The 22,556-nt window shown below is 34.6% G+C and overlaps 1 protein-coding gene across 1 annotated transcript in view; it reads left to right on the top strand.

The window, feature by feature from the left end:
- IQCM (IQ motif containing M) overlaps positions 1-22,556 on the top strand; it is a 338,360-nt gene that overhangs the window by 269,623 nt on the left and 46,181 nt on the right. The window contains exon 11 of the mRNA XM_087866408.1: positions 770-931. Coding sequence (XP_087722534.1) covers positions 770-931 — 162 coding nt within the window. The remainder of the gene's footprint in view (positions 1-769; positions 932-22,556) is intronic.

Raw genomic sequence — 22,556 nt, 5'->3', positions numbered from 1 at the left:
AATTATTTTTTAATTCTAGTTTCCTCATCTACTGGTTAATGCAGGTTATGTTTCGTTGACAACCATTTGCTTGCAAATCAGAGCTTCTTTAGATAATCCAAAGCCTAATGGCATCATTTATAGGCTGCAAGATTTAGGCAAGTTATTTAATTTCTCTGGGCCTCAAATTCTTTATGTAAAATGGAAATAATAATGGGATATGCCTTATAGATGTTTTATGAAAATTAACTATATTAATGTTTAAGAGCACTTAGAACAATTCCTTGCATATAGTAAGTGGTATATGAGTATTTGTATATATATCATTATATTTTCCTATAGACCATAGCCTAGAAATATTAATTCAGTCATTCCTCAAAATTCAGTCATTCCACTTTGAGGAACTTTGTGTTTAGTCAACATCTTTGTCAGATTAATCTGATTTCATTGTTTAATGGCAATTAGAAATATATATGGTTACATTATGTATAATATGAATGCTGTTCATTTGTTACCTTACTTTTTACTATACCTATTAAAAATACTGCTTTAAATTTATAGTATTTGAGATGATATTTGTAGATCCCTTACTCCTTAATTTTTGCTAGGAATATCTGAACAGTAAGAGTTTTGGTGAAGTACCTTTGGCTAAAGAAAACCCACATTGTCAACATAGCCATTAGCATTCATATTATTAAATAGTTTTTAATTTGCATCACTTACAAGAAACACATTAGACAAAAATGTCTAAAATTTTAAAATTGTTTAATATTCTTTTTTTTTTTAACAGAGGACCATCAGAAATATTCTGAACTCATCAAGAAGTTCAATGCAATTGAAATGTTATTTACGCTTTATCCTCCTCAAGGTGCCCACGTGCGTAATAATATACAACTTAAGTCAACTTGGCTGAGACCCATAGTAAATGGGGAAGAAGGATATAGATATATAGGTAAGATGCTGAATCTTATTATTTCTTTTTATAATATAGAAGAAATTACCCTTTTTAGAACTCTTATTTGTCACTTAGATGATGTAGGATAATACATAGGACCTGTAGAATATTCATTTCAGTTCTTAAATATTATGCCTGAAATTTAAAAAGTGACTATGTAAGTGTGGAGGACCATAGGGGAAGGGAGGGAAAACTGAGTGGGAAGAAATCAGAGATGGAGACAAACCATGAGAGACTCTGGACTCCGGGAACCAAACTGAGGGTTACAGGAGGGGGGCGGGTGGGGGTTTGGGATAGCCAGGTGATGGGATTAAGGAGGGCATGTGTGATGATGAGCCCTGGGTGTTATACGCAACTAATGAATCGTTGAACACTACATTAAAAACTAATAACGTACTATATGCTGGCTAATTGAACATAAAAATAAAATAATATGACTAATATAACAAAATAAAAATTATAAAAAATAAAAATAAAAAATAATAAATAAAAAAAATAAAAAGTGGCTATTTTACACTTTGGTGCCTCCTCGAAAATACTGGAAACACACTGTATTTTTTCTTTCACCTGATGATGGACATTTGTGTTACTTTCAAAAATGTGATACTATAAGGAAAGTTACTGTGAACATTCCTGCATAGGACTGTGTCTAAACAAATGCTTGCATTTCTTTTAATTAAACTGTTTTCCAGAGTAGTTCTATCATTTCATATTCCCCATCAGCAGAGATCCGAGAGCTGCATTCACTCTATAGCTACCTCAGTACTTGGCGTAATCAGCTTTTCTAATTTCAGCCTTTCTAATAGATATGTATTGGTATTCCGTTGTGGTTTTCATTCACATTTTTCTAGTAGATAATGATATTCAGCGTGTTTTTATGTATTTGTCATTGTATGTAATCACTGGTGAAGTGTCTGTTCAAATCTTTTGACCATTTTTAATATACATTTTTTATTTGTCAGAGTTGGAAATCCTTTAGATACTCTGAATATAAATCTTTTAACATATATTCTTTGAAAATATCTTCTCCTAGTTTGTGTCTTGTCTTTTCTATCTTTTAATAATGTCTTTTGAAGAGAAGTTTTTAATTTTGATGAAGTCTGGTTTACCCCTGTATTCTTTATGTTTTTACTCTGAGCCAAGATATATCAGTCAGACTGCTAGTCACAAGGTTTTCTTCTAGAAATTTTATACTTTTGGGTTTTATATTTCAGTGTATAATCTATCCTGAATTATTCTTTTTTGTACTTGGCTCAAGGTATAGGTTGAAGTTTTGGTTTTTTGGGTTTTTTTCTAATTTAACATGTTGGTATCCAAATGTGCTGGTGGATATTTGTTGAAAAGACTTTCCTTTTATGAATTAACTTTGTATTTTGGCAAGACCAAATAGACAAGGAAGATATATAGATGGCAAATAAGCACGTGACAAGATGACCAACATCATTAGTGATTAGGGAAATACACATTAAAGCCACAGTGGGAATACTCACCTGTTAGAAAGACTAAAATAAAATTTGAAAATATGACAACGCCAACTGTGGCAAGGATGTAGAGCAAACGAAACATTCATTGCTGGTGGAAATACAAAATGATACAATCAATTTCTAAATACTTTTGTACTTTCTTACAAAGTTACTCTAACCATAAACCCAGCCATCTTACTCCTGGGTAATTACCCAAGAGAAATGAAAGTGTCTGTTTACCAAAAACTTATTTGTAAGTTGTATATAGTTTCTTTAGTCCTAATTACCAAAAAGCCGGAAACAACATAAATGTTCTTCAACTGGTGAATAGATAAACAAAATTTGTTACATCTACACAAGGAAATATTTTCAGCTATAAAATGGAATGAACTATGGATACACACAACAACATGAATTTCAGACGCATCACGTTAAGTGAAAGAAGCCAAATTCATAGGCTATATATAGATTCTACTTAAATGACGCTTTGCAAAAAGGAAAACTATAAGGACAGAGATCAGTCCAGTGATTTGCGGGGCTTACAGCTGGTAGGAGGGTTTGATTACAAAGAGGCAGCATGAGGGAGTGTGTAGGGTGATGGAATTATTCTGTCTCTTGATCATGATAGTGGTTATATGACTCTAAAGAGTGAATTTTACTGTAAATAAAATTTTAGAAATAAACACAAAATAAAAAGAGAAAAGAATTTATATGAATGGCAAACAAGTCCAAAAACGATGTGCATTATTATTACTCATTAGGGGAATTTAAAACACAGTGGAATACCACTATGCACTTACTATAATGGTTAAAATTAAAAACTGAACACACCACGTGTTGTCAGGGATGGGTACCATCTTTAACACTAATATTCTGCCAGTGCAAATGTAAAATGGTAAAAACACTTTACAAAATAGTTTGATATTTTCTTAAAAAGTTAAACATATATCTATTTTATGACCCCACCATACCACTCCTAGATATTTACCCAAGACAAAAGAAAGTATATGTCCATATAAAGACTTGTACATAAATATTCATAGATCCCACTTTTTTTTAATCAAAGACTCAAACTAGAAACAGCTCAAATGCCTATCTACAGGTGAAAAGATAAATACATTGTGATATATCCATGCAGAATACTTCTTACTCAGCAATATAAAAGAACAAACTATTGACAGTATTGATGCAGGTAACAACGTGGCTGAATCTCAAAAGAATATGCTGAGTGAAAGAAACCAGACAAAAAAGGAGGACAAGAGTATGATTCCATTTATATAAAAGTCTAGAAAATGCCAACTGAACCTTACGACAGAAGCAAATCTGTGTTTACCTGGGATGGGGGTGGGGAGTGGAGTGAAATGTGATGGGTTACAAAATTTGGGGCATGATGGAAATGTTTATTACCTTCATTGTGGTGATGGTTCCATGGACGTATGCATATGTCAAAATTCATCAAATTGTACACTTTAAACAAGTGCCGTTTTCATTTATACTTCAATAAAACTATAAAAATAAATTTGAAAACATAAATTTAAAGAACCAAGATAGTGAAATTTGTATTTTAGTAATATTTTTGAGACATGATTTCTCTTTAAGTTTTAAAACCAGCATTTTAGAACTTACCTATGGAGAGCCACAGATTTAGTGCAGTCTCTTTGGGCTAGCGCGTATAAGGGCATACTTAAGTGCTCTTTTCTGATAGAACGTATAGAGGAAGAAGAGGAGAGAAAGAGAAGGAAAATTATGAAAAAGATAATTGAGGGTTTTAGGCTCTATAAGATGAATCAAGACCCTGGTTGCGATTTATCTTCTCTTTGCTGTTTTCCACCTGAACATTACCACAGTGTGACCCATATCATTCTAAGAGATTTGTGTTCATTGTTTATGGCCCATTTGTGAACAATTGGTACAAATAAAACAAACATAAAGGAAATATGCAAGAGGCAGTATGTTGTAAGTTAAAGACTCCATCTTCTGGGGTTCCATGCTTATCTTTTCCCTTTTTAGTAAGTGACCGAGGTCTTGCATCTTTTTGAATTACAGTTGTTATTAAACTGATAGACAAAATAGTTTGCAGCATTTTCCTTGAGTAAGATTAGTCTATTACAGGAGTGCTTTCTGAAACTCAGTATCTGCTCCACTAGAAACATTTTAGGGAAGATGGCTCTGGGAATTTATTATGTGTCCCAACATTAATAATACTCCACAATGTGAGCACTCATGTTTATTGATTTCACTCTGTAGATTTAGAGAAGTATATCAGCAAGAACTGAGTAGTAGTTAATAGAATTACTGAATGCTCTATAGATGCCATGGGTTGCCAACAAATTGTCTCATGTTGGGACCATACATATTCTAAAAATATTCATTATATCCATGTTTTTTTACATCCTATAATTCCTATCACAGTGGTTTGAATGTCACTGGAATGCAGCATATGTTATGACTTCAAATTGCTTAATATATACAAAGCATTTCTTCTGAATCATAATTTTATAATTTTAGATCAATGAAGTAAAAAGAAAATGGCTTTAAATTTTTCTCCAGGAACATATGTTTTGTCAAACTTACCTGGTCTTATGGCCTGTCACAGACATGCTGAACTTGTTTCTCACCTTCATTAAGTTTTTGTGACTTTGGTGGATTCTCAACCTGGAAGCTGTAGATTATATTAAGGAACTCCTGGAATTCTCATGGGAATACCTTGAAAGGAGTAGGTTAGCCATTATCTTTCAAGAAAATCATTTAGAGAATACAAATGAATGATTAAATTACTTTCTCAAACCAATGATGCATTCTTAACTGAAATCATATTATTATATTAATGTAAGGTTTCTAATTAGTTCAGATCCTGAATAATGAACAAAGACCTCTAGTTCTACTACTTCTTTTCCATATATCATTTCCAGCCCTTCATATAGTAAATTTTACTTACCCTTATAACATATGGTTATTTAACTTATGTAATTAATACTAGAACTTACTTCCTGTCCTAATCACTGTTTTGTTACCCATTATGAAAGTACAAGATATCTTTTATGCCATTCAGCTTATTCCAATGCCTTCAGGCAAGACCTGATGTACATTAACCAAATGAGAATCCCATCTTTAAAGACTCTGCCAATTAAGTAATTGTCCTTGACAGTCAGGTCTGATTTTTGATGATGATCTCTCTCAGAACTTTCTACTCTGCAACATAAGACTCTTTTCTTACACATGGTTCATTGCAGTTGTAACTTTTTCACTATCCACAAAATTAAGGCTATGCATAGATTAATAAGAATCTTTCTTTTTCAGTAATAGGCCTTTTAAAATATTATTCCTCAGAAACCCTCTTTCTAACCCTTAATGTCTTCTGGGACTTCTCTTTAAACATTTTTCAAATTTTCTCATTTCTTTTAAGTGATGGAACTCAGAAGAAGATACGATAATCCAATATATCTAATATATTGTGAATGTAATCCAGCTCCTACATGTTCTGCTTTTATCTTTGCACTTGTTTTAAACTTTTAAAATACACATCTCAGGGGCAACCGGGTGGCTTAGTTGGTGAAGCATCCAACTCTTGGTTTTGGCTCAGGTCTTGATCTAATGGGTCCTGGGATCAAGCCCTGTGTAGGGCTTTGCTCTCAGCGGGGAGTCTGCTTGAAGATTCTCTCCCTCTGTCTCCACCTGCCTCATTCTCTCTTTCCCTCTCTCTCTCTCTCTCTCAAATAAATAAATAAATAAATAAATCTTTAAAATACACATCTCAGGATGTGGATTTCTAGCCATCATTAGTCTCTCCTTTTTTGGCCGTATTTCCTTTAATTATTGATAGGTGTGTAATTTATTTTGCCTTCTTAAATTTGGTATCCTGACTTGTCCTGATTATCCTTAACTTATTTAGGATAAAGACATTTATTAAGTTTTGAACCTGTTCTTTGGGGTGTTCTGTAAGATTAATTATTGAAAAATGAAAGACTCAAATAAATCCTGATTTGAAGGCAGCTTCATATACTTTAAATGACTTATGTATGTGCAAGTATGGGAAATGGTGTATTATAGTTTGGATAAGTTTAAATGTACTATGGTTAGTTCAATGTCTTGCTTAGCTATGGATTACTTGCTTGCTTGAGGAGAATAATATCACTAAAACTATATTTTATATTCAACTGGACTTATAAAGTTGTTTGGGTTTATACCCATTGATCTCCATTTTTAACAACTATAAACTGCCAGCATCTCCACTTGCATGTTCTTTAGTGTCCCTTTGATTTTCTTTATTAGGGGAAAATTATGTGACTCTGTTTTCATGAGGATAATTGCTGGTAGAACAATGATATTTTATTTTTAAATGATGGTTCAGTTGGTTAAAACTTTCAACATTTACGTACTCAGAAATGACTCACAGAAAGATAAAAATGAGTGCTATATTGTATCTGGTGAAGGTTTTTCAACTGTGGGCAAGTTATTACAAATTCTTTAGGTAAATTAATTGAGTCTTGCTCATTTAATAGAATAAATGTATTCTATGTGAATACCATTTTTTCTTGGACTTCATTGATCAAATCAGAGATACGTCTCCCACTCATCCAATTTCACTAAGCAGGTTGGAAGCATTTGAGAAAGACATTAAGATGTGGCATCAGATCTATAAGCTAAAGAGAATGTGAGTTGCATATTTAAATAATCTACTACTCAATATTTCTTCACTTTTTAAAATGAAAAGTGTAGGATTATGTTTCATTATTTGAATTCTGCATCCATTTATTCAATAAGCATTAACTGAGTATCAACTATTTTCTCGGCAATAAAGCTTAAAGAATAACTTAAGCCTAATCCCTCCCCTAGAAGTGTCCATATTCTAGTAGATCCAGAGCAGAGTTCTGGCTCAGTCATTCCCAATGAGCACTTTTGTTTGTCTATGGGTCAAACAAATAGCTACTAAATAAAGATCTTAAAAAAAAAAAAAAAGCCTTGGGAGAACATATCTAAATGACAAAGGATGACAGCAACCCTTAGAAACTCAGTATCTGAAATAAAGACTCCAAGCTCAGTTTGTTGTCCATCTAAGTAAAGGAGAGTTATGCTGGTTAAACAGTCTTTCTTGGCAAAGCAGACTATTTGTATAATATAGGGTTTGGGGGAAGAGAGGTAGCTAGCCCCCACGATGGACCCAATGATCCGTGCTTTTGTGGAAATACACATTCTGTATCAGGGTTGGTCTTTGTTATCAACAGAATACAAGCAAAGTTATGGTATTTTATCTCTGAGGTGAGGTCATAAAAGATTTTGTGGAAGATTTTATGGCTCCTGCCGGCCTTGCTCTCTCTTAGATAAGCTTCTCTGGGGAAAACTAGTGGCCGTGTGATAGAGGTCTTCAGCAGACCTGTTGAGAGGTCTTTGTGCTAATGAGTTAAAGGCATCTGCCTATAACCAGTGAGGAGCTGAGGTCTGTGTAACGGAACGTGGAAGCGGAGCCTCTGCTGCATCAGTCCTTCAGATGACTGCAGCCCCTGAGAGATTGTAGCCTAACCCACCTAGAAAATCCATTCCAATTCCCAACTCTCAGAAACGATGTGAGACAAATGCTGTTTTAGGCTTCTAATTTGGGGATAATTTGTTACACAACATGCAAGTTAATGATCACTGGCTTTTAGCAGTGGAAGTGAAATGACATAAGATTTAGGGCATGATTCCTCAGGAAAGACCAAGTTGCTGATTGACTGGCCTTCAAACATGTGTTACTAGAGAGACTTTTGTTCATTAGTTAACTTTCAGAAGTAGGATCTCTCACCTATTGGTTGGTTTTCAGAAGTATGTTTCCTGAATTGAGCTATCACTGTTTGATAAAACAGGTTTAAAACTTGTTCTGGGCATTATTTATCACTATGGCTAAAGAATTATAATTGATTGGTTAAAGAGGCTTAAAAATAACCTGTAGTTTTAACTTATTACCATAGCTGTAGAACTGTTAGACTTTTCTTAAGAGTATGAGGAAATGTTATTCTCAGTAAGTAAGCACATAAAGAAAAAAATCAAGATTTCATGCTAATTGATATAACAGAAGCAATTAAGTATAATTGTGAGCCCAAGAAAAGGGAATGACTACATCTGGCAGTATGAGAGATGATTTTATAAAGATGATGACATATGAGTTGTTCTTACAGCACGGGTTACAGTTACTAAGTAAAGAATAGAAGATAGTGTTGTAGGCAAAGGGAGGAGCATGGGAAAGACCCATGCTCTTCAGTTGTGAGAACTAACTTTGTTTTAGGAAATCCCCCCCCCCCATTACTGAATGGGAAGTCATCAGAGAGGGAGAAAAAAACCATGAGAGACTCTTAACTATAGTAAACAAACTGAGAGTTGCTAGAGGGGAGGGGGTGGGGGATGGGGTAACTGGGTGATGGGCATTAAGGAAGGCACGAGATATGATGAGCACTAGGTGTTATACACAACTGATGAATTATTGAACTGTACATCTGAAACTAATGAGGTACTATATGTTGGCTAATTGAATTTAAATTAAAAAAAAAGTAACCCCCCCCTTTTTAAAGAGTATTCCTGCACAACCTAACACAAGACTCTTTAAGACAGTGGTTTTATAAAGTCTGATAAATTGGTGACATAGTATACAATGCCAGGTATAACAAAATAACCTTTTGAAAGTATATGCCCTTACACTGCTCAGATTGTGTTAATGTAGTTTATGACTACATTATATACACACACTATAATTTCTCCTCATATGTTAATGGCTATTTTAGGTAATAAATACATATTTTAAATATATAAGTAATATGTAAAATTAGAGATTAGAGTAACTTCTTACATGTTGAAGAGTATTTTAGGTAATAAATTCAACTTCAGAATGCAATAAAGAATTTGAAAGTTTGCATAAATGTGTCTCTAGCCAGTCAAAATTGATATAACAAAAGAAATATATTAAAGCTCACAGGAGAGAGACTCACTCAATGCCTGTTTACTCTTACTTCAGACACCAGACAAAGCATTTTCTTTTTTGTGAGAATTTCTCTCAGAGTAATGGATCTCCGCTTTGTTAGACCCTTTATTAGATGCCATATAGGTTGATCCTCAATAGGATCACACTAAGACACATAATTAAATTGTCATAAGTCAAAGACAAAATTAAAAATGGTAAGAGCAACAGAGGAAAGAGAGAATTTACATACAAGAAGTTTCATCCCCTCCCCCTAGTAAGATTATTCGCAGATTTCTTAACAGAAACATTTTAGGCTGAGAGAGAATGGGATGATTCAAAATACTGAAAGAAAAATAACTGTCAATCAAGAATTCTTTACTTGATGAAGCAATACTTCAGAAACAAAGGAGGGGTAAAGACTTTCACAAATAAGCAAAAGCTGAGGGAGTTCATTACCACCAAACCTGACTTATAAGAAATGCTAAAGGGAATTCTTTGTGTAGAAGTGAAAGAATGATAATTAACATCATAGAAATATAAAATGGTAGGGTAAATCTCATTGGTAATGGTAAACATATAGTCATATTTAGATTCTGCAATATGATAATAGTGGTGTACAATTCAATTAAAACTTCAGTTTAAAAATTAAAAACAAAACAAAACAAAAACAGGAAACCTAGAAGAAATGGATAAATTCCTAGGAGGACACACCTTTGCAAGACTGAATAACAAAATAATAGAAAATCTGAATAGACTGATTACGAATAATAAAATTCAATCAGTAATGTAAAAGCTCATAAAAACAAAAGACCAGGACCATATGGCTTCATAGATGAATTCTACCAAACATTTAAAGAAAATTTACCCTCAAATTATTGAAGAGGAGTACTTCCAAACTCATTTTATGAGGCTAGCATTACCCTGATAACAAAACCAGACAAAGACACCACAAAAAGGGGGGAGAGGGGGTGAAAGAGAGAAGAATAAAGAAAAAAAAATTACAGACCAATATGCCTCAAGAACATAGATGCAAAAATCCTCAATGAAATATTAGCAAACCAAATTCAACAATAGCCTAAATGGAATAATGGACCCATTTACAAAACAATGGGTAGCTTGGTCAGTTAAGCATCTGCCTTTCAGCTCAGGTCATGATCCCAGGGTCCAGAGATCGAGTCCCACATCAGTATCCTTGCTCAGTGGGGAGCCTGATTCCTCCTCTGCCTGCCGCTTCCCCTGCTTGTGCAGTCTCTCTCTCTCTCTGACAAATAAATGAATAAAATCTTTAAAAAAACAAACAAAAGGTGAAAATTATATTGTCTCAATAGATGCAAAATAAGCATTTTATAAAATTCAAAACACATGTAAGATAAAACTCTCATAGCATGTGCAGAAGGAATATACCTTAACATAAGATGGTCATATAGGACAGACTCTCAGCTAACATCATAGTAAAGGCTTTAAGCTTTTTCCCCTAAGATCAGAAACTTTACAAGAATGCCTACACTTGCCACTTTAATTCAACATAATATTAAAAGTCCTTGCCAGAACAAGTAGGCAAAAAAAAAAAAAAAAAAAAGAAAAGAAAAAAAGAAATTAAAAGCATCCGAATTGGAGAAGTAAAACTCACTATTTGTGGATGACATGATACGATATATAGAAAAATGTAGACTCCACCAAAAAAAGTATTTGATTAATAAATGAATTCACTAAAGTTGCAGGATACAAAATTAACATACAGAAATCAGTTGCATTTGTATACACTAATAATAAACTACCAGAGAAAGAAATTAAGAATACAATCCCATTTATAATTGCATCCAAAAGAATAAAGTTAACCAAGTAGGTTAAAGACCTGTACTCAGAAAACCCCAAGATGTTGATGAAAGAAATCAAAGAAACATAAATAAATGGAGAGATATTCAATGCTTATGGATTAGAAGAATTAATAGTGATAAAATGTTCATACTACCCAAAGCAATCTTCAGATTCAATGCAGTCCTCTTCAAAACACCAGTGCATTTTCTACAGAACTAGAACAAAGAGTCCCAAAATTTGTATGGAACCACAAAAGACCCCAAATAGACAAAGCAGTATTGAGAAAGAAGAACAAAGCTGGAGGTAAAACACCCCTGAATTTCAACACACTACAAATCTATTTTAATCAAAACAGTATGGTTCTGGCATGAAAACAGACACATACATCAATGGAATAGAATAGAGGGCTCAGAAATAAACCCATGGTCAATGAACCTATGATGATAGAGGCAAGAATATACAATGGAGAAAGACAGTCTCTTCAATAAATGGTGTTGGGAAAACTAGGTAGCTACATGTAAAAGAATGAAATCGATCACTATCTTACACCACATACAAAAATTAATTCAAAATGAACTGAAGACTTGAATGTGAAACCTGAAGCCATAAAACTCCTAAAAGAAAACATAGCCAGAGGGGAGGTACATGGGAGGATGTGTTAAATAGGTTATGGGGATTAAGAAGTATGCTTGTGATGAGCACCAGGTGTTGTATGGAAGTGTTGAATCACTACATCGTACACCTGAAACTAATAAACTAATATTATACTAAGTTAAATAACTGGAATTTAAATAAAAACTTTTAAAAAAAGAAAAAGCAAAGAAAACTTAGGAAATAAGCTCACTGACATTGGTTTTAGCGATGTTTTTTTGGACCAGTCTCCTTAGGCAAGGACAACAAAAGCTAAAATAAATAGATGGGATTATATCAAACTAAAAAGCTTTTTACAGCAAAGGAAGCCATCAACAAAATGAAAAGGCAACCTGCTTAATGGGAGAAGATATTTGCAAATCATATGTCTCATAAGAGTTACTATCCAAAATATATAAAGAATTTATACAACTTAATATGAAAAACAAAACAACCTGATTAAAAACTGGACAGAGCACTTAAAAGACGTTTTTCCAAAAAAGACACACAACTAGCCAACAGGCACATGAAAAGATGCTCAACATCAAAAGATGCTTGCTAATTGTCAGAAATGCAAATCAAAAACCACATGCGGTATGAAATTATACTTGACAGGTTGGCTATTATCAAAAAGACAAAAAGCAAGTGTTGGTGAGGTTGTGGAGAAAAGGAAAGAAAACCCTTGTGCACTGTTGGTGGGAATGCAAACTGGTGCAGCCACTATGGAAAATAGTATGGAGGTTCCTCAAAAATTTAAAATAGAATTACCCCACATGGAAACAACCCAAGTGTCTATGGGTGGATGAATGGGTAAAGAAGTTAGGAGATATATATATATATATATATATATATATATATATATATATATATATATATATATATTCATCTGTAAAAAACAAGGAAATTCTACTGTTTGTGACAACATGGATGGACCTTAATGGACCTTGATGGCATAATGCTAAAAGAAATAAGTCAGAGAAAAAGAATTACTGTTATGATCTCACTTTTATGTGGAATCTAAAACAAAACAAAAAGTCAAAGAAAAAGAGATCAGACTTATGGTCACCAGAGGCATGGGGTAGTGGTAGGGGGAATTGGACGAAGGTGGTCAAAAGGCTTAAACTTCCAATTAGAAGATAAATAACTACTGGGGATGTAATGTACAACATGATGACAATAGCTAACACAGCTGTGTGATATGTAGGAAATTTGTTAAGAGAGTAAATCCTCAGAGTTCTCATCACGAGGAGGAAATTTTTTTCCTTGTTTCTCCTTTTCTTCTTTCTTTTCTTTTTACTGTATTTATATCAGAAAATGGATGTTAGCTAAACCTATTATGGTAATCATTTCACAATATATATAAATCAATCCATCATGCTGTATGCCTTAAACTTATATGGTGATATATGTCAATTATTTCTCAATAAAACCAGTAAAAAATAAATGTGATTTTCTTATATAAGGTTATAGCAGAGTATTTGAAATTTGTACAGGATATTGGACATTTCTTTGTTGTACATACTGTGTCATTTGTTGAAGGAAATAATGTATCCCAGGCTCCTACCCAATACAAGCCATTTTATCTCCTCCCAATCATTATGATAACCAATACCACATCCTCAAAGTTCCAAAGTATTCCCTAAGAGAGGATTCATACTTGGTAAGATCCTCTGTGCTAAAAATAAATGTATAAATAATTATGTGTATGTGTATACACATTTATATACAGACACTCAGATCTTGTTATATGTGATTTATGAAAGATATATATATATATATATATATATATATATATATATATTTTAAAACTGAAAACCATTGTAATTTTAGTTCGTTGAGTGAGGGGTCAATAGGGTTGAATAGCTTAGCAGTTCATGGTATCTACTGAGAGTTATGATGGTAAAATGACATATTTAATGTAAAATTCATATTTATTCATTTTATACTCTTCATTTTTTAAAAAGATTTTTTCATTTATTTTGGAGAGAGAAAGAGAGAGCATAAGAGGGGGTAGGGTCAGAGGGAGAGGCAGGGACAGAGCCTCAAGCAGACTCTGCACCGAGCAGAGAGCCTCTTGTGGGGCTCAGTTTTACAACCCTGAGATCATGACCTGAGCCAAAACCAAGAGTCGGATGCTTAACCGACTGAGCCACCCAGGTGTCCCCATTTTGTACTGCTTAAATATAAGACTAAGAACTATATATTTTCTGTGATTTTCTCATTTCATCTTCATAGTCTATATAATAGTTATTCTTGAGCTCATTTTATGGAGGAAACATTTCTTAGAAAGGCTAAAAAACTTGCTTTAAATCATCCAGCTACTGGGGAGTGCCACCAGGATTTCAGCTCTGACTTTCTAAACCTAAAGCAATTACTTACCACCTTACTATATACTGCAGTAAATATGGTGATTCATTTTGAATCATCAAGAAAATAATAAATTATTCTTTCAGAATTCAGGGGTATAATAATTTATCTTAAAGAAATCATGTATATGGATGTATGTATGATAGTAGTCACAATCTTGTAATTACTTCACATGTTGAAACAATGTAAAGTCCCAGTAATAGGAGAACGGTTAAATACATTGTGGTTCATGAATAAAATGGAGTTCTATATAACCATTAAAATTATGTTACTGAGTATTCACTTATAAGGAAATTAAAAATACATTTTTATAATAGCATGATGTGTATATTATATTCACATGGATGCATCAATTGAATGTAAGAATATGCAAATTTTAATCTTATATTGTGTTAATCTAGTGTACTTTAACTATTCTAGTATGCCTGAATCTTCTAATTTTTCTGTACATTTTACACGTTTTACTCTACATTTCTTGTTTAACAATAATAAAAAAATTATTAGGAACTTGGAAAATATCATTTTGAACTTACATATGTAAGCTATGTTCTTTATGCTAAAAATCAAAAAGTTGTCTATGTTTACATTGTTTTTCATTGATAAATTTTATAATTTTGATTTTGCTTTGTTGAACTATAGTGAAAAGAATATTTATCATATAAGAATAAAATACAGCATTTCAAATAATGGAGAAATGAATGAAACCATTTTCTAATTTTATTTTACAAAACCATTTAAAATGGTTTCGCATTTAAAACTACATTTCAGGTGTGAAAATATAATACCTATTTGAAACATCTCTTCCTCTGATAGTTCTGTAAGCTTTTGAGAACACATTCTAATTATCCTTATTCCCACATGAGAATTTTCCCACATGTGAATTCTTAGCACATAGTAGGCATTTATTCATTAGCTATCTGTTGTATGAATCATACATAAAGTATTACTATAGCATTTAAGCTCTTGTTTTTCATGTTTAAATACTTCTTTCCATCAATATATTAAAATTACTTCTGTTTACTCTCTCTGGATTCCTTCAAAGGTTGCTGTAACATGATATGGCTATTCTATAGTGCAGCATAGTTCTTTAATATTTAAAATTGTTATTAATAACTAAAATATAATTTAACCATAATGGAGGCAAAAATCCAAGGTAATAAGTGCATATTCAGTCACCCCACTAATCTTTATTGAGTGCCTTGTGTTCAATACTCTGTGATAGACATGAGGAGAATTCAAAAGTAAATAAAACAGCTTTCTTCTTGTGTTTATGATTTAGGCTGGGAAAGTGATACCAATACATAATTAACTACAGTGAAGATACAAAGTGATGAGAGATGTAAAACAAGTGCATATTGTGTTCTAACTTGCTCTGCTAAGCAGTCTCGAGAGGTTGGGCATTGTCAGGGTTTTGCAAGAGAGAGGAGCGTAAGCCCTGATGCAGAGACTTGGGATGTCTTGAGAAAACTGTCAGGATGCCTTTTAAATTATTTCACACTCACAGGAAAAGAGTGCCCTCAAGTAACACATTGATAGTATGCTTAACTAGCCCTTCCAAAATAATTTAAAATCGTGCACGTGTTTACTAAGGAGTAAGCATTGCCTCATTATATGTGATCACCCGTAGTGTCCTAGACATTGATATTTTTATGTATGGACTTAATATAAAGGTGATTACAGATAACTTGCAAAATTGTGACAAAGGAAAATATTACTGAAAGTAATTATTATTTTGGCATAGTTTCTTCCAGTATTTTGTAAAACCACTTGTAACTAGAATATTTAAGTCCTGGAAGGGGCATTACATGTCATTTTGCCAATTTGCTTTTCATTTTTACAGGGAGCCAGTTAGGAGGTATTGGAAAAGAATCATTGGAGTTGAGCAGAGGGCACAGAGGTTAAGTGGCTTGTTCAAGATCATGACCTTAATTATAACTGTGATGATGATTCAAGTTCAGAGTCTCATCAGGCTCATTGCTGTCCACCCTCCACCACCACATACACATGCTCCCCAAATCATCCTGGCTTTTTATGAAAAGTAATTTTTTTGGACAAAGTAAGCATTACCACATCTGTCTTTGTACTAGTCTTTCTTTTTCTCCCTGTTTTCCTCAAGCTTAAAAATTGGCTGCTAGTTTTGTCCTTTAAATATTTTCTAAAGCAAAAACTGAAAGCGATACCACTGGTCTGTCTTCAGAATGGAGGTGAGGCAAAGGCCTGGGACTGAGGTAGCCTGGCACTGCAAAAGCTCTTGTTGCCTGTGGACATGTCGGGTTCCAACCTTTCTGAAAGGCTCTGACCATGCAGTTGTGGCCAGTCGAGTCTTGTTTTGCATGGCTATTTTTAGCTCTGTTCCTTTCCTTTTCCAACTACACATATTAAATAGTAGGAAATAGTACTTCATCATGAAATCTCACATGAAACAGAAACTGATCCTTATTAAATGTAAACTTTGTTTAAGCCGAAAATTATTTAATATCCCTAGGGTAGAGTAATGACTTTTCCCCCTAAGACTGAAGTATAATGAGGTAAAAATGTTTTCCAACAATACTTTGGAATTTTTATAATTGTCCTCTGTATTGTTTGACTGTCAGTTAAATTAGAACATTTGATAATTGTAGGGAGCCGATAAGACTTTCTATTAAAGGTATGTCATTATGTTAATCTCAGTTCAAATATAGTTTGCCTGAACCCTGTTTTGATTATATAATATTAGAATAAATTAACCCGTTAAATAAGCTTACCTGGGAACATTTTAAATGCCTTTAATGTTAACATTAGTTCAAACAAGTATGTAAATCATGTACTGAAACTGTTGTCGTCTTTCCTTCTTAAAGTCTTCAAAATTTGCAGCAGATATTTCTACATCAGTATAGACAATTTAGACTTAAAATCAACTGATGAATAGTTTATTTAGCTTATAACTGCATATTGTGGGAAAGTAGTAAGTGATGAATTAAAAAAAATGCAGACTCCAAGTTTCATTTGATATGCCGTCACCTGCATACTGGAGTTATTGAATCAATACATTGACATCTGCTTATACAAACCACTCATAATTTTATTTTAAAAAACAACCTTTGTGGCATGTTGCAAATAATAGAGCTCTTTCAACCATTTTAACTGTACTTCTCTTATTCGTGCATGGGAAGAACTCAGTGACCATGGCTATCACATATATGCTTTTAAACATTCACATCACGATTACACACTGTGCATTTTTTGGTGTTCTGGCCTACTTCCTTTTTTTCAGAGTAAGTTTGACAGACGTCTGTGCAATAAAGAAATGAATGATTCCATCTTACCTTATTTAAAGGAAAGGCTCAAAACTTCGTTTATTCGTTCATTCGATGACTGTTCTGAAGTGCATACAACGGGGCTATGTACTAGGAACGTGCAGCAACAAAGAGACATAACAGAGTCATAGAGCAGGCTGAACACAGTGGATTTCTTTCTAGCCAGTGAGTAGGTGGACTCTTAGGACCTCTGAACTAAAAGATATGCAAAGTATATCATGTTTAGGCATCATAAAACATTTGTGCTTTCGTGATTACATATACAAACATCCACCTTGCAGTCTGTCTAATGGGCACTTGTAAGAGATTTTAAGAGTAAATTTAAAGGCAGAAGAGGGAAAAGTGTGAGAGATATGGGTTGAACTTTATAGTAGATGCTGGTGCCTAATTATTTGCATAAACATCACTGTACCTTGTCATAGGTATGGGCAGAAGTTAAGAGAACTAGTTCTATCTTTTTTTAAAAAAGTGCTTATGTGGTGTACAACCTGTGCGTGTGGGTAGTAACACAGTTCTGCCACATGGTAGAACACACTCAGACGTGTTCTTCCACATTCACACACCAATAACATGGTATTTGTGATTTTGGTTTCTGGCTTTAAGTTTCAGGTTAATCAGACTTCTTCAAAGCAAAGCCACATCTGTGCTCTAGGTAGACACTATCTTATTAGGGAGTGAAAAGGAAAATAATTACATTTCACATGTACTGAATGTTTCCTATATGCAAAGCGCTGTGCTAAGTGATGTACCTAAATTTATGTAAGCAATATTTTTAAATTCTCATAGAAAGCTGATGGACCATGTGCCTATAAGAACAATGATTCACAGAGAGGCAGTGTACCTAAAATGCACAACTAGAAAGTGGTAGAGTTTTGACATGAATCCAGCTCATGGTTCCTGACTTTTCAGCCCTTGGTTTCAAAATACTTAAGGTGATGTAGGATGTTAAACACGTGACCTAAAAAAATAGATCAGAATAAAAGATTCAAGGGGCTCCTGGGTAGGGATGTCCGTTCAGCGTCCAACTCGTGGTATGGCTCAGGTTGTGATCTCAGGGTCCTAGGATCAAGCCCTACATCGGGCTCTCTGCTCTGCAGGACAGATTCTGCTTGGGATTTTCTCTCCCTCTCCCTCTGCCCCCTCCACCCCTGCTCATGTGCACTCTCTCTCTCTCTCTCAAATAAATAAATAGATAAATAGATAAATGCAAACAAAGCCAACACACAATTATATGTGTATTGTGTATATTGTGAATAGATATAATATTTTTATTGGCAGTGTTAAGTCTTGGTAACCAAAAAAATATTTTTTTGGTGGGGGAACAAAATTAGTTCTTATGGGCCAATACCAATGACAAAGTTACATTTTATTGATTTTTTAAGAAGAATGCAATATTTGCTTATTACCAAAAACTATTTAAAATTAGAAAGGATAAAGAGGAAAAGTTATTCTTTTACTCAACAAATACTTATTAAACCCTTAAGATAACCTGTAAAATATCCACCAAGAGATAACTGTCAGCAAGTTTTTGCTGTGTTTTCATGTTGTGCTTTTTTAAAAAATATACTTAGTCTCCCTTTATCCACGGGGGATACATTCCAAGACCCCCAGTGGATGCCTGAAACTGCAAATAGTACCTAACCCCATATATACTATGTTTTTCCTATACATGTGTATTTGTGATGAAGCTTAATTTTTAAGTTAGAAACAGTAAGAGATTGACAACAATAACTAATAACAAAACAGAATAACAATATACTATAATAAAAGCTATGCGAATGCGGTCTATTTCCACTGCTCTCAAAATAACCTCCTGTACTCTATGCCTTGTGATGATGTGAGACGCTAAAATGTGTAACTGATGAGATGAGGTGAGGTGAATGACGTAGGCATTGTGACATAGTTGTTAAGCTACTGTTGACCTTCTGTGATACGTCAGAAGGATCACCTGCTTCCAGACCACAGTGAGCTGCAGGTAACTGAAACTACACAAAGTGAGGCTGCAGATTAGGGGTGACTTCTGTAATTGCAATAGTAGGGTATATATAAATTACACAGGCACGCAGGACTTGTAAAATCAGGTTTTCGGATTATAAAAATAATGCCTTCTCATTGTGGAAAATGTAGAAAATGCACTTAGAAATAATTATTTAGAAATTCTCTGGTAATTTTTGTGTATTTTTATTAATTGTATAATGCATAAAGTTAAGCCAGGCATATTTGCATGTCTGAATGGAAGATGATAATGAAGAAAGCAATGGAAAGATACTGCTAGCTATGGGACAGTGTAGTAAGCTTTCTTGATTGAATAATTAGTGATTTGGGTCATTCAACATGAGTCTAAAAGAGGCAGAAGAACATCAATCACAATTCTCTATAAAGAAAACGGCCAATCTGTTTCTCTATGCTCCTCTGCTTATGTTCAAGGAAAAAAATTAGTAATACAGCAGAGTATCCAACTGTGTAAATAGTTTAGCCATTTAGCAAAGTTCTAGAAGCTAAGAGAACTCATCATTACCTATGCTAAGCTCAAGTGTCTATAGGTAATGACCCTCAGTCATCCCACAAACCCAAATTATTATTGATATACTCCCCAAATCTGAAAGTTTCTGTTTCTGCAAACTTCAAAATACCTTCAATAAAAAACAAAGTGAAAAGGGAAATAGGGAATGCTTTCTTAGCATTTGGCATCTAAACATATCCCCAGGAGCTTAGAACAGTCTGGTCTAAAGGGTGAGTCACTAGAAAGGACACGGTAAAGTGCGTCTCTCTCTCCTGTAGAGCAGAGATGGGATGAATCAACTGTACAAGTTTAAGTATTAGATTGTGAATGTCGAGCCTAACAGGTTTTATGTACCAATCTGTGACACATCCATCAAAAGTATCCACTGTGATGTATGATGAATTATGTTTCTAATTTAGTTACATTAGAAGATTGCTAAATTAAATTCCAGTGGACTGAAGCTAACAGAATCAGCAACACCCAGAAATATGGTCAGGTAGGACCAGCTCCAGCGGAACCAAAGTGCCCAGAATGAGGAGGCAGCCAGTGCCGAGTCCCACTGGCACGTGGGCTGTGCAGTGGGTCCTGAGTTGGCACGAGGAGATAACCCAGGTGCAGGGAGAGGAGCACTGAATTATGCAGGGAGTCTAGCTCCACGTTTTAAGGAGAAATCTTGAAGATCTTAGCAATCATCAACCTGATGAGAAATTCCATCTAAATTGTGGATTAAAGGATGTGGCATAAGAAGCATATTTCCTAAGGCAAGGAAGCAACAAAACCAGGAACATTGCTAGGGAAAATGTCAGATCAGGCTCCACGAGTGTTCTGACAATATGTTATCCAATAAGACCCTTAATTTTGGGCTCTGAACTGAAAAAGGAAAAACCTATAATACACAACTTTTCCAGTCTTGAGTTTATTTCCATTACTCTTTCCATCTGCTAAAGTCTGTCTGAAATAATTTGAAAATTCTTTTAAGTTCTCACCTAACCTGCGAAAGTCTTTCTGTCTCCGTCATAAAACTAGGATACATAATGAAACACCTAGGTCAAAATCTTTCCCCCAAAAAACCTACAGCAATCCCTCAGTTATCTTACATGTTCAGACAACTTACTGCCGAGATTTTCGACATACACAGTTATGGAGAGAATCGTCCAGTGAAACTCATCACCTATCTTCATCACTTATCAGGATCTTTGCAGTGTTTCAGAACACTCCTTGCTCTCTCTCTACTTCCTTCATTCTTGTTCAAGTTACATTCTTTCTAGTCTGGGCCACTGAAAAGTCTCTTCAAAATCTTCCTCTTGCCCACCCATCAGATTTTCCACATGAAGTCACAATGATCTATAACTGTGTAAATCAGATCATGCTATTCCCCTGCCTAAAATCTCCTATGCCTTCTCTGTAAATAAAAAAAAAAATCCAGGGCGCTTATCAAGGCCAAGGAAGCCTTTCTGATCTGTCCCCGGCCTGCCTCTCTCATCTCTATCACACCGCGCATCGCAGGCTCACTGGCCTCCTTGCTTTTGTCCAGCTCCATTAAATCATACCATTTTAAGGCTTTACCTGTTTCCTCCTCCTATGAAGCTCTTTCCCCATGTCTTTGCAAGCCTGGTTTTTCTTGATAATTAGGTCTCAGTGCAGTTGTCACCTAACCACCCAGTCAAAAATGTCACTGCTTCATGCCCTCTAGTCTCTCTCAAGTGGGAGCTGCTTTGTTTCCATCATGGCTTTTGTCACTATCTAATATTATATTACTTCTCTGTTTATGATGCGACTCTGACCTCCAGAGCTATGGCTCCATGACAGCTGGAACCCTGCCCCTGTGTTCACAGCTGTAGCCTACACTTCTAGCCGAGGGGTCGACTCTGGCTGCACATTAGAATCACCTGGGCAGCACTGGATAATGCAGTCTGGGGTGGGGCCCAGGCATCACTTACTTTAGTCAGACCTCCCTGGTGATGCTGATGTATACAAGAGAATGAGAACCACTGCCTTATGAAAACACCTGGCTCATCAAAGATACTAAATAATCTTTCATTTAAACCAATGAAGACTCAGCTCCTCCTTTATAGATACCATGTACCAAAATCTCCAAGAATTTTATTTTGATTACAGCAGTAGATAATTTATCAGGAATATGTTTTCCTGTGAGAATTTGGGATTTTGATTTTGCAGTATTTATTGGTAGGCAGAGACAGAGAGTGATTATGTTTCCTGTTTTTTTCACTCCTGGATGAGGAAATATCTGTCTGGTGCTAGTGGTGACCACTTGTTTATGGGTCAGACCCGGTCAATCATCTGAGTACGAGGCTTCTAAACTAACGTTACTAGCAGGTTCTTACCCAGGCCAGCAATCTTACTACCCAGCTCTCTGCCTCTTGATAGAGGAGTTTGCAGGATTTACTGCTACTTTACCTATGGCCTTACACATCCCAGAATGGAATCTGCTAGCATCAGTCCCTTTCCTGACCCCTCTTGTTCCTGGCCTGGTTACAAAATGTCAATAGATGTAGGATGAACATTACTGTTAAGTTGGGAAATACAGAAAAGCACTTAAGCTGTTTTAAAAAAATCAGGAGCCATAAAGCGGGGTAACAGCCATTCAGTGTTC

Source organism: Ursus americanus, chromosome 13 (genome assembly GCF_024610735.1).
Source record: "Ursus americanus isolate L20-20 chromosome 13, mUrsAme1.1.p, whole genome shotgun sequence".
NCBI lineage: Eukaryota > Metazoa > Chordata > Mammalia > Carnivora > Ursidae > Ursus > Ursus americanus.
The sequence above is the reverse complement of the archived record's forward strand: the minus strand, read 5'-3'. Positions and strand labels throughout refer to the sequence as shown.